At 37.9% G+C, this 13,186-nt stretch overlaps 1 protein-coding gene across 4 annotated transcripts in view; it reads left to right on the top strand.

The window, feature by feature from the left end:
* PCSK6 (proprotein convertase subtilisin/kexin type 6) overlaps positions 1 to 13,186 on the top strand; it is a 256,959-nt gene that overhangs the window by 62,072 nt on the left and 181,701 nt on the right. For all 4 annotated transcript variants that reach the window (XR_005008948.1, XM_036735030.1, XM_036735031.1 and 1 more), the window contains exons 3-4: positions 11,185 to 11,295; positions 11,689 to 11,832. Coding sequence is in view for 3 of the 4 variants with exons in the window: in XM_036735030.1 (XP_036590925.1) it covers positions 11,185 to 11,295; positions 11,689 to 11,832 (255 nt within the window). In the remaining variant the exon portion in view is untranslated. The remainder of the gene's footprint in view (positions 1 to 11,184; positions 11,296 to 11,688; positions 11,833 to 13,186) is intronic.

The raw sequence follows: 13,186 nt of genomic DNA, 5'->3' as shown, positions 1-13,186 counted from the left end.
GAACTCACAACGTGAGCCTGCTGACTGCAGGCCCAGCACTCTATCCACTGGATCACCTAGCTGCTTCGATTTCTCATGCATAAAATTTTTAAAAGGTTATTGAATTTCTCATCCTCTTTTCTGAACAACACATCCAGAGCCAACTTCCAGGAAACATTTCAGAAAAGACCTTCTTTCAGTCTGTAATTTCTGAGGAGTGGGTAGGAATCAGCTCCCCAAAAAGGCAGAAGTTGCTTTGGGAATGTTTGCGAAGAACAAGGAAAGAGTTATCTGGTTCGTGCCACTTGTCATTACTTTTGCACCTTCTACAAACTAATCAGTTCCCAGCAAATAATTGGCCCCAACCATCTGAGAGAGCAACATCTTTAGCAGGTGGGTAATTCACACAGCTTTGCAGTGTTTAAATCAAGTGTGCTTTATATTTAATGCTTTGCTTTAGGATCCCTAATAGCACTCTCTAAGTTGGCTTTTTTTGAGTTAGTCAAAACTCTGAGTAGACAGGGGACTAGTCTTGCTCCTATAGATTTGAGGTGGGTCTCATGGAGCCCCATGAGTCTCTGTACCTTCTCCTACCCCACCCCAACACCCAAACCTTACTAAGCTATTCTGGTAATGTCTACAGTTCTCTGTACTGCGTTCTAGCTGAAAGAGTTTTAGGGCAGAGCTTGTGTTTGAGGAATCAATATAGATCAATAGCCTTGTTTAGAAGGACAGCTGATGTGCTTCTCTGCCCTAGTGTTTTCAGTTATGTGACATTGGTTCCATGAGTGTAAGTTGCGAAACCACCATCTGTTGTTCACCTTATCCAAGACCAACAGTTTGTAATGGTTTTCCCTGATATTTTGGCAGCATGACAGTGGCTTACAAGTGAAAAATAAGTAGCGAAAATTTAAAAGGCATCCTTAAGGAAACCACGCTAGAGCACTCTGTACACCTGAGATCATGTTAATAATGGAGTAATTCCAGATTTAAAGGGTACATGTTCAGAGCATTGCCAAGACTCTTTGAAGTCTCTTTATTTCTTCTGACAGTTTGGTATGGACTTTCTTTTTGTTTCATTTTAGATATTGATATTGATAAGTGAAGAATTTTGCTAACATCCTATGAAGATGCCTTGTCATGGAGCGGATGGGGTTTGGGGGAGGAACTAAGTTATGACAGCACAGCACAGCCTTCTGACAGCTCTTGCTACCTTGGAAAGGCTTCAAGAATAGACCTGGTGATGCACAATATGTTTGTCATCCAAGGACCAGCCTGGCCAAGATTGAAGAGGCTCAGTGCCAGAAAGTTGGCTGCCAGGAGCTGAATGTTTCTGGCCACAGGAGTTCATGAGGAGCATGGAGGGGTTGCTATCTGTTTCAGTGGAGGGAGTACACTTAGCACAATGACTGGCGTATAGCGTGCGCTTAATACATGTTTATAGATTGATTGCCAGTGAAATAACAGATCTCTTGATGTGTATAGTAGCGAAGGAAACAATTTGAGCTTCATCTTTCATCCATTTGATCAGCAAAGCATTTCTTTAGAGTATACTACGTGCTAGGCACCATGCTAGGTGCTGGTATGTTAAGAGTCTAAGGAAGGACTTTGCAAATGGGGTGGGGGGGAGTTAGAAGGGAAAGGGGCTACATCCCCCTGCTTTTTTTAAAAACACCTACTGACTAGAAAAATCCAGGTACTTTATACAGATTCCCTAAGAAATATGATTTGTGTTTGTATGGGCTGAAAGTGGCATTTGGCAAACCTTGCCCTTTCCAAAATCACTTATATTTGACCTTCCTGAATGTCAGGCACCACTAAAAAGCCAACAAATGTCATTCTCGTAGACATTAAAACCCAAACTACACTTCCTTCTCAGAAGCATAATCTTTTAAAGCTATTTTTGGTTACAGCATATTTGTAAAGTTTAGAATCTGAAACCTGCTAATTTCATTTTAATGGTGGAGCCCTTGGAGAAAGCTCTAAGCAAACCTCAAATCCTAAGGTGACATTTCCCCTTGTGCCTAATTTCTACTTTTTTTTTATTAAGGAAGATAAAGTACTTTTGCTGCTACTGCATTTGGGGAAAACCCTTTGAATTTGTTAGAGTAAGTTTGCCAACCAGTAAATTGGCACCTACCTATGTATCTTAAAGCCCTACCTGGAAGGGTAAATCTTCAATAAGTGCTTACTAGGAAAGGAAATAAGCATTTCTCTAGCACCCACTCCATGCCAGGCACTGTGCTAAGTGCTTTACAAATATTACCTCATTTGATCTTTTCCTGATCATTGTGAGATGGGTGCTAATTATTATCTGTATTTTAGTTGAGGAAACAGGTAAGCAGAAGTTGAATGATTTAATCTGAAGCCAGGTCTTCTGGACTCTAGGTCCAGCAATACATCCACTCAGCCACCTATTGCCTATTATGTGCCAAGGATTAAGCTAAGACAAAAGCCAAACACTTCCTGCCCTCAGCCTTACATTATATTCTGGGAGACGACATGTGCATATGTAAGTAGACACAACCTTAGTTTGGGGAGGAAAAGTAAATGTAGCTTTGAGAAGCAGGAAAATCTTGAAGAAGGTGGTATTTGAAGGAAGCTAAGGATTCAGAGAGGCAGCAGTGAGAGGAGAGGCATTCTAGACATTGAGGAATTGGCATGGCAAAGGAATAAAGACAAGAGATGGAGTGATGTGCACAAGGAACAGTGTTATTGTTGGTGGCCAGTTGTTTTAGTAATGTCCAACTTTTCATGACCCCATTTGGGGTTTGTTTAGCAAAGATACTGGAGTGGTTTGTCATTTCCTTCTCCTGCCCATTTTACAGAGGAGGAAACTGAGGCAAATAAGAGTTAAGTAACTTGCCCAGGGTCACACAGCTAGTAAATGTATGAGGCCAAATTTCAGGTCTTCCTGACTTTAGGCCTGACACTCTATCCACTGTGCCACCTAGCCACCCTTTAAGAAATAGTACTAAGGCTGATTGGGTAGGACTGTTGTGTGCATAAAACCAAGTAAATGTAATAGGCTATTAAGGGAAGAGGACCAGGTTGTGAAAAGTGTTAAATGTCAGAAGAGCTTACAATTTGATTCTAGATATAGTAGGGAGTTGCTTAAGTTTTAAGTAAGGGAATGACATGGTTAAATCTGTACTTTAGGAAAATCTCTTGAGCAGCTGAGTACAGAATGGATTGGACTGCAGAGAGACTTGAAGCACTTACACCAGGTAGAAGAATATTTCAGTAGTCCAAGCAAGAGTCATTCCCTGTTTGATAAATGGTTAAAGGATATGAATAGGTAGTTTTTTGATGAAGAAATCAAAACTATATATAGTCATATTAAAAATGCTCTAAGTCATTGATTAGAGACACTCAAATTAAAACAACTTTGAGATATCATCTCACACCTACCAGATTGGCTAAAATGATAGAAGAGGAAAATGACAAATGTTGGAGGGTATATGGAAAAATTGGGACACTAATACACTGTTGATGGAACTGTGAACTGATGCATCCATTTTGGAAAGCAATCTAGGATTATGCCCAAAGAGTTATAAAAATGTGTATACCTTTTGACCCAGCAATATCACTGTTAAGTCTGTTTCCCAAGGTAATCAGGGGAAAAAGGAAAAGAACTTATATGTTCTAAAATATTTATAGCAAAAATTGATTTTACATGTAACTGGAAGAAAAATCAAATATTATTTAATAAAAATATTTATAGCAGCTCTTTTTATAGTGGCAAAGAACTGGAAATTGAGGGTATACCCATGAATTGGGGAAGGGCTACTGATAAACAGAAGTATGCATAGTATGGTTTTGTGTGTGTGTGTGTGTGTGTGTGTGTGTGTGTGTGTGTGTGAGAGAGAGAGAAATGGTGGCCTTCTCTAGTGCAGGGTGGGGAGAAAGGGAATTTGGAACTTAAAATGAACAAATAAATAAAATAAAACTCCTAAATTAATTGAAAAAAAATAGTCCAAGCAAGAGATATGATACGAGGGGCTAAACTAGGATTGGTGGCCACCTGAGCGGGAAGAAAGGGACAGATGTAAGAGAAGTAGGGAATGTAGAAATGACAAGATTTGGCAAGTGAATAAGGTACCAAGAATGAGATCTGGTTTGTAAGCCTGGATGACTGACAGAATGCCTTTGACAAAAAATAGGTGCATTTGAGAGAGGGGTTGGTGTGCAGGAAAATATAAATGATGATGGGAATCCTTGGAATTCCCATCGGTGAGTGTCCTCTCCTTTGCTTTGCTAAGAGATTCCCTTTTCAGTTCATTACTTCCTCTAACTCTCCTCTTCTAGCCCTTCCACACAAATGAAAAGCAAAGATTCTTCCTAAAATAGTTGGGAAACTATGTTCTAACCATACATTCAAATTTTCGCTTTTTTCTTTTTTAGTTGTTACTTTTTAACTTATTTTTTTACTTTTAGAAGTATTTTTATTTCTAAATTCCCATAGCTTAGAAGTCAGTATGCACAGTGATGTGGAAAATATATGCTATTGTGAGCTTACAGATGATTTTTTTTTAAGTAGAAACTCCTAATGCCTAGAACATAGAAGTTTTGAGGGACTTGGTGTCAGTATGTTTTCCTTCCTTTAAAGTATGACATGATCAAAAGCAAAGCTTCAATTTAAAATACCATCAAAATAAACTGCCTCAAAATACATAATGTGCCTTTTTTTTCCTACCCTTTGGCACTGTGTTCACATTCACGTGCATGTCTGTGTGGTGTCCTTGCTAAGTAGAACAGTATTTTGGAGTGTGCTAAAGAATTTTTCAAAGAAAAACAACAAAAGCAGTGATCTTTCAAGTTTTGAGAGATGAAGCTCATCATTTCTTCACAAGTTCTGTTAACTTAGCCAATGAGATATCTGTGCAAATATTATATTTCTTCTACAGTTCTTTGGCCATATATAGTCTACTAACTATCCTATACTGAGGTATAGAAAGAATTGACCTTATATGAAGGAAAGTCTCTCCTTACTGCAATCTTTTAAATGACTTTTTTTTTTTTTTTAGTAAATTCCCTTTTGGGTGGGAAGATGTCATCTTCGTGTGTTATCGGCTAAATTACTGTTTCTTATGTGCTAAAGCTGAATGCTGAGTTAATTGGTAATGAGTCACCAAAATAGTCTTCTGACCAGGCAAGAAAGACAGAATAACACTAGCTTTCAGCTTAGATCACAGATCCAAAAGGAAACCCAGGTGTCTGGGTGGCTGATTGAAGATAATTGCAAAAAGAATTAAGTCAAACAGAAGCTGAGAACTGATAGGCCAGGAATGTAACTCTGCTTAGACCAAAGAGTCAGAAGAAAGGGTCTTAAATAGACTCTCCTGCTTCCCTGGCGCAGTGCCTATCAATCAGTCAGTTAAATAGCTAACATTTATTAAGCACATACTATTTACCAGGAAACTTTGGGAATATAAAGAAAAAGCAAGAAGAGTCCTTGACATCAAGAAGCTTACCTTCCAAGATTGTTGTTTGTCCTTCGTTTTTGAAGAGGACCGATGACATCATGAGATGATAGCTTGATTCGTATATGAATTGGACTTAAGCGAGGCCAGCTGCAGGAAGTCATCAGCTTCACAAAGGAAATACAAGGTAGCCTTAGAGGGGAAGGCATTAGTAGCTGTGGGGGGGGGGGGGGGGGACTAGGAAAGGCCTATGACTCTTGAAGGAAGCTAGAGATTCTAAGAGGCAGAAGAGAGGAAGGATGGTGTTCCACACATATGCTAGGTGGTTAATTAATAAATGCTTGTTGATAGATTTATTGATTGAGATGGCGACCACTGAAGCCCAGGGCAGGAAATCCCAAACCTCAATCTTTTCCTGGGACTCCCTTTTCTATAAAAACAGCATCCTTGGCTTCGCAAAATAATGACAGCAAAATAATGTGGGGGCGCAGTGCTTTACAGATAATAAGCAAGTCAAAGAAACCTCCTCTAACAAATTAAAGAACAAAGCTGGAACAATGTGAGTTAGATTCCAAGCAAGAAATACCAAAAGCAAAATGTAATCTCATTAGAAAAATATCAACATAATTTATCATTTTATACCAAGAAATATTTTAAAGGTCATATGCTCACATTAGAAGATGTAGAAAGGGTCTTTGATAAAATTTAATTCAAGTCAATAAACATTTAATAAGTACCTGCAAATGTGGAAGACACTTTATAGGTACTGAACATACAAAGACAAAAAAAAGACAAACTTCTTGCCCTCAAGGAGCTTACAATCTAGTTGGGGGAGCAGGGGAAGGATACAGAATATAGTTAGATAAGTAATAAGAAAAATATGAGGAGAGAACACTAAATAACTAGAATCAGGGAAGGCACTATAGAAGAAGACAACTGAGCTAATACTTGAAGTATGGCTGAGGATTTTAAAGAAGAAGATTTTTCCTCAAGTAGATGAAAGGATTGGGTAGAAAAACAAGGGTCAACATATAAAATAAAACTACTCAAAGCATTTCTACGGGGAAAAAACAGATACAAAACATGGAACATGCTATTTATACCCCCATTCTATCCCCATAGGTTGACCCTGGATGAGGTCAGGGTTGGAACCTGTCATAGGCAGGTTTCCGGGCACTGTTGGAAGCTTTCCCACTTTCGGTGAGTTAGGGGAATGCTGTAGCAGAGAAGTTTGTGTACTAAGCATTAGGGGCTAGAAACTCCAGTGACAAGTCCAACCAAGGGCACTTGTCAAGATATAGGCTGTGAAGCTGACTGATGGAAAGGAATGTCTGGAATGGAAGCTGGGTCAAAATTAGGCTCAAAAAAAGTCAGAGGGAGCAGTGAGGTCTGAGATCAGGCTCCAGGACTTTGCTAATAAATTTGAAAACAGGAAGTTGGACTTTGGCAAAGAATTCTGCTACATGTAATGCTGTCAGTGTTTGCTAACTCCACCCACCAACTTTGTCTCAATTTAACCTAGCAAGATAGTACCTGCTATGGCTAGATTCGTCAATAGCCATGGCAGTATTGAAATATTTGGGTGCCCAATTTAACCACTTCTATTGACTGTATGTATTATCAGAACTGTTAGCAATCACCATAAAACAAGACAAATATTGGTGAGATTAACATAGCAAATGAAGCAGTCCAAATAATGTTTACTGATGGCAAACTTACATACTAAGAAGATCAAATGGTCCCAATAGTAACTGAAAATAATTGTGGCAGTAAGTAGCTGTATCAAATTCTCAGACTCAAAAGCATTAAGCAATTATCAAAATGATCACGTATGGGGCAAAAACATAAAAATAGATCAGTGGAACAGAATGGAGATGCCAGTATCCAATAAACCTACAGAAGATAGAAACTACAGAAAGGGTTAATTATTTAATAAATATTGAGAAGAACACATAGTAGGATGGCAGAAAATAAATTTTGATAACCTCTCTGTATGATACATCAAATTCCAGTTGAATAATAGATTCTTGCTTTAAGGAATTGTGATTCATCAGCGCGGGATATTCCAACAACAGCATAGATCAAAACTCCCCATGATTTCACAGTCTTTTTGGGTTCTTGCAACCACAATAATGTTAACTTGTGACTAACTTATACAATTCATCACAAGGCTAGCACTCAAAGCCTGTCTAGCTGGATAGGATTTGTCAGAGCTTGTGTTCTTCTATCATAGCCTTAAAGAACCCAGAGGTCTCTCCACTCCATGATAAGGCATCAAAATGGGATTTTACTGATGGAACCATAGGTTAAGCAAAATAACCTATAAGAAACAGAATAAAATGGGATTATTTATTTATGCATTACTCGGGAGATGTTATCTATTGAACATATAAAAGTCCTATTAGATGATTCAGTTATATAAACAGAAAAAACTCTACAACAAAAAATAGTTTAACTGAAATAAAAAGAAAAATTATAGATTGAGAAAAATATTTGTTGCAAATGGAACAAAACTTCCAAAATTTTGCAAGAAACAGTTACAAATATTCTAATGGAAAAATGCTCAGACAACACACATAAATAATAACTTTTAAAATTCCACTTTTCTAATGACCAAAGAAATGAAAACCAAAACACTTCTGAGATGCCTACCAAATTAACAAAACAACCAAAAGCCTAACAATGACTAAACGATACTGGTGGAGCTGTTGATAAATAAATATATACTTACATTGTTGTTGAAATTGCCAAATGATGAAATCTTTTTGGGGAGCAATTTGATACTTGGAGAACAGTCTCTCCCTCCATTAGATTTTTCTACCCATTGGATTATGAGCTTCTCAAAGGACTCTCTTGCTTCTTTGTGTATCCCTAGCACAATTGTGAAAAACTGGGAACAAGCTACATCTAATTTTATTCAACAAACATGTACTAATCATCTACTTTGTGCAAAGTACTGGGAATACAAAGACAAAAATCAAACATTCCCTGCCCTCAAAAAAGATCTTCCTTCCTAAACTCAGTCCTCCCTGGCTAGAAGCATGTTAGCCAGTGGCCAATCCCATTGCTGATGTGGACATAAGTTTTGATGTGCTCCATTTCTGACCCTTTCTAGTGCCCCTGGCTTAGGCAGCCTGGTGGTTTCCAGCTCCTAGCAGCTCACTGTATTGATGTCAGATTTAGTGTAGAAACCTAATTGGTCTTTCACCCTTCTGTAGCTCATAACTCCCAAGTATAAGTCATCCACTAGTCTTTACCTGCCCAGGAGCCAAAGATTTCATGACATGTATACAGAAAAAGGAATACAAAGAAATTTCAAGAGAGAAAGAGCTACTTAGAAAGGGAAAGTCTCACTATTGGTGGGATCAGGAAAGACAGGTCTGAGATCAGGCTCCTGAAGTGTGCTTTAAGGAAAGCTAGCAATTCTAAGAGGTGGTGTTAAGGAAGGAGTGCATTCCAGACATGGGAGAAGGCCTCTTCAAAGGCAAGGAGATTACACATAAAATGCTGACTTCAAGGGAACAATTATCAGACATAGGTATGGACAGAACATGGACCACCAGTACTTGTAGGCCAGTTTGTATACCTGTACCTTAACTGTCTCCCTGTACATAGTTTTGTCTTTATAAATCCTTATACCTTGAATTACAACATAAACTCCTTAAGAAAAGTGATAGTTTGGTTCAACCTATTTGTATGCCTAGTTCTTGTTCATTAAATGCAGTAACTTACCTGAGGGTGTTGCTGTCAGAGGCTTGCTACAAAGAGGTGTCCAAAATAAGGACCAAGTTCTTGGGTTGTGGGAGCCTGACATATCATCATATCCTAACATCAGGACTATCTTATGAGAGAATAGCAGAATATTCCAAACTTGGTTATCTGGAATCACTCATCAGTGATAATTTAGGTGCCCAGGTTCTCACATTAATTCTTCCAAACAAATGAATTGAAGTCAGTGTACTTTACTAAACACCTAACTGTTAACCAAGGAGTAACTTATACACTAGGCAAGTGAGGTTCTCTGTGTGCTCATTATTGCAAATGAAATACTAGGTAACTTGGTCTTTTCATTTGTATTCCATAGGAGATTGCCATGGTTATTTCAAGCAATAGGCTATTAATGAATAGAGTAACTAGCATGATACAATGCTGGGAATGTCTCTGTACTACCAAAAAAATTAATCCTGGAGAGCTTATAGTCATTTAATGGTATGTGCGATTGTGTTTTTAAAATATGGTATCTAAAAGTGACTTCATTTGAAATGAAATGTTGTCTTAGAATGCAGCTATTTTCTGTCAGGTAACAGTTATTGTATTCTAGGAGATAGGTGTGTATGTGTGTATCTATCTATCTATCTATCTATCTATCTTTAGTAAGATGAACCTGCAAAGTGTCATCAGGCAATATGATGAACAGTGTCTGAATTTATTGGCTGACTTGCCATAGAAATATTTGATAGTTCATTTAAATTACCTGGCGGTTTACACGTGGGATTTTTATTTACTGTTCACTCTGGAGTTTGGATTGTGTTTTACTTTGTAGAGATCATATTTTACTTTGAAGAGAAAAAATATGTTATTGTTGATCAGTGTTTAATAAGCTCACATGAGCTTTGTTGTAGTGAGTGCTGCAGTACTGTCCTCTTATTTTTAAGTTATACCAATCCTTTTTAAGAAACCATTTTGTCCCAGCATCCTAACATGTTTTTGTCACAAAATTGTCATTTTTTGCTAACTTGTTTTGAAACCTAATCTGTGGTTTCACTTGGGTAGTGAATGCAGTTAGCACCTACTCTTCCATTTCTAGCCTTGGAATTGCCTGGGGTCATTAAGAGAATAAATGACTGAGATGACAGAGCCAGTTTGTGTCCAAGGTGGAACTTATGAAGGTCTTCCTGTATAAACTACACTGACTGGATTTATTCCATCCTTTTCCCTAGTGGTGATCCATGTGACGACAGGCTAGAAGAGTCTTTCCTACCCTTTTGTTCATGGACCATCTAAGTAGCACTCTTCTTTTGCAGAGGCAATTGCCCAGTAGATTCAAGACAGATGACCAAAGTCGAAAGCCAGTCTAGGTTTTTGCTAGAACCAGTGAATTCCTTTTTCTTGCAAAAGTTCCCAAGAGAAAAAGATTATTATTTTCTTACTTACATTATTCCCTTCTCATCATCATTCTGTGTAATTGCTTACTTTTCCTCGAACCTCTTCAGGACTAAGGTGACCAGGCATCCCAATTTTGAACATCTTTCAGGAGAATGTCCTAAAAAATCTTGCCAATCCACCTTTTTTCCATTTCACAAATTTAATCACTGGTTCAAATTCCTTCACTATTTTAAAGATGCTTGATTTTGTAGGTATGAGTATTCTTTTTGTCATAGATCATAGTTCCATACCTTAATAAACAGACCTCACAATTTGCTCTTGGTGAAAAATTCATCCTTTTGCAACAACCCTTCTGGTCTATGGGTCTTTCTGAACTGAGCTTGGGTGGTTCTTAGGCAACAGACACTTTACACTGGTCAGCCCCATCCTGTACTCCAAGCCTTGGTAGGATGTTCTGCTGCTTATACCCTACTGGTATAGATGTAGAGAATCAACATATATCAAATGAGATAACACCTATAAAGGGCTTAGCACAGTGCCTGGCACATAGTAAACACTATGTAAATGTTAGCTATAAGAATGATGACGATGATGATGATAATGATGCAAATAGAAATCTACATTACATGTGACACAGCAGAAAGTAGGAAGTAATAGAATTTTTCTCATATGGTAGGTGAAGTGGCTACAACAACAAGAAGTTAAACGGAGAGTGAAGAGGCATGTTCGAAGTGATGCACATTCCATTTATTTCAATGACCCGATATGGTCCAACATGTGGTACATGGTAAGCAGAAGTGCCTTCCTTTCAGAAGTATTTTAGGTATTAGTAAGTCAGTTTTATCCATATTCTTGTGACTAAATGATCAGGTGCCCCAGAAGAATACATGGATAGGGAAAAACCCACTGAAAAATGGATGAAGCTTCTCTACGGAAATGATGGAGAAAGCTTAGAACAGAACAACCAAATGCAATAATTCATCTTTACTCCTGGGGAAATAAATTAGTTATTTGAAATAAAGCCTATTACTTAAAGCATGAGGAGAGTTGTTATTTTATCATTTGTCCATAAGCATACATGAATATAGTCATGCCTGAGCTCTTAAATTACTACCAGTTGGATAGATGGAATGTATTATGGTTCAGCTTCTGTGTTTTGGGGATTCATTTATTTGCTTAGCACTGCGGGGATAAGCACAGTCGCTGCCGATCGGAAATGAATGTCCCTGCAGCATGGAAGAGAGGCTACACGGGAAAAAATGTTGTGGTGACCATTCTGGATGATGGAATAGAGAGGAATCACCCAGACCTGGCAGCTAACTATGTAAGTTGAACTTTATTTTATTTATACTTCCCTTGGTGTAGATGCGATAATGTATAGCCTCATAGGATTGTTTTATATTGTCTGTTTATTTTTCTCCAAAGAGAAATAGCCTTTAAAAGGCTCTGCCTGGATTTTCCAGACAATTACATCCTTCTACAAAAATTTTAGTTTCTTCCATAGCAGCTTCCACTTTAACTTTGCTTAAATTATTTTGAGTCTTAAAAACCAAGGATTTGAATTCAAATTTCACAAGCAAATGCTTGTTATTTTGTTTCATTTTTTTAACATTGAAAAATCACATTTTCTCAACTTGCTATCTGGCTTCATCTCATCCTGACTGTCACCCGTGTCCAAAATCATATTGCATACTACAGGCAAAGAACATAAATGTAGCCAGCTGCAATGTGATAGCACTATTTGATAGGTAGGTAGGTGGGAGGGAGGGAGGGAAGAAAGGAGGGACAGTTATTGACCTCAAGAAATTTCTATTCACCTGGTGGGATGAAACATGTCATGTAATGTCAGAAGGAAAGGAACTCAAAGAACCTTTAAAAGAAAATTAGCCCTAGAGAAGAATGAGGTTAATTCTACTTCCACAGCTGAGAATGATAAAATATAAATTCAGTGGATGGTAGGTGGAAATATAGCCTGTTGCTTGTACATGTGCTATGGTGTTGCAGCTGTCTACATTGTCCCTGGCATGAAGTTCTGTTTGGGACATGGGCAACGGTCAAACGAGGATGAAGCCAGAAATCCAGTTGATAAAAGCTGATTTTTCAGTATTAAATATATACACACATAATATACACAAATATATATACACACACACACACACTTTTTTTTCCTAACCACTACCACAGGCAATAGCACGGCTACTATGATACCTTCAGAGAATCATTTGACCAGAGTAAGGAGATCCTTTCATTCTGAGGCTCAAGAACAAATTTTGTGTTTGAGCATTGGCCTTTGAAAACATTCTGGAGATGATGATAATGATGATTTTTTATTAAGATAACTGCTTTTGGAGGCTGAATAAAAGAAATTAGCTATAAATATATTCTCTGTAGGCTCACTGGCAACACCCTTGATACAACTCTAGGAGCAGACAGGACAATGAAAATGATATTATTATTATGATTATTACATGCAGCGTATTTAAAAAGTCTTAGTACAACTTTAAGCTATTAAAGTTTAAAACTGAACTAAGACTTTTGGGACAATCCTGTATTTTCTGTTACATTCTTCTGTCCTGGGGTCTCTGTCTGACCCTTCATTCATTCTGGCCTTTGGGGCTGCTGAGGATGGCTTAGCACAGTTCCTGGCACATAGTAGGCACTTGATAATTGTTGATTTA

The sequence above is a fragment of the Trichosurus vulpecula genome, chromosome 8 (assembly GCF_011100635.1).
Source record: "Trichosurus vulpecula isolate mTriVul1 chromosome 8, mTriVul1.pri, whole genome shotgun sequence".
NCBI classification, from domain to species: Eukaryota; Metazoa; Chordata; class Mammalia; order Diprotodontia; family Phalangeridae; genus Trichosurus; species Trichosurus vulpecula.
Note: the sequence above shows the minus strand (reverse complement) of the source record. Positions and strands in the feature narration are given on the sequence as shown.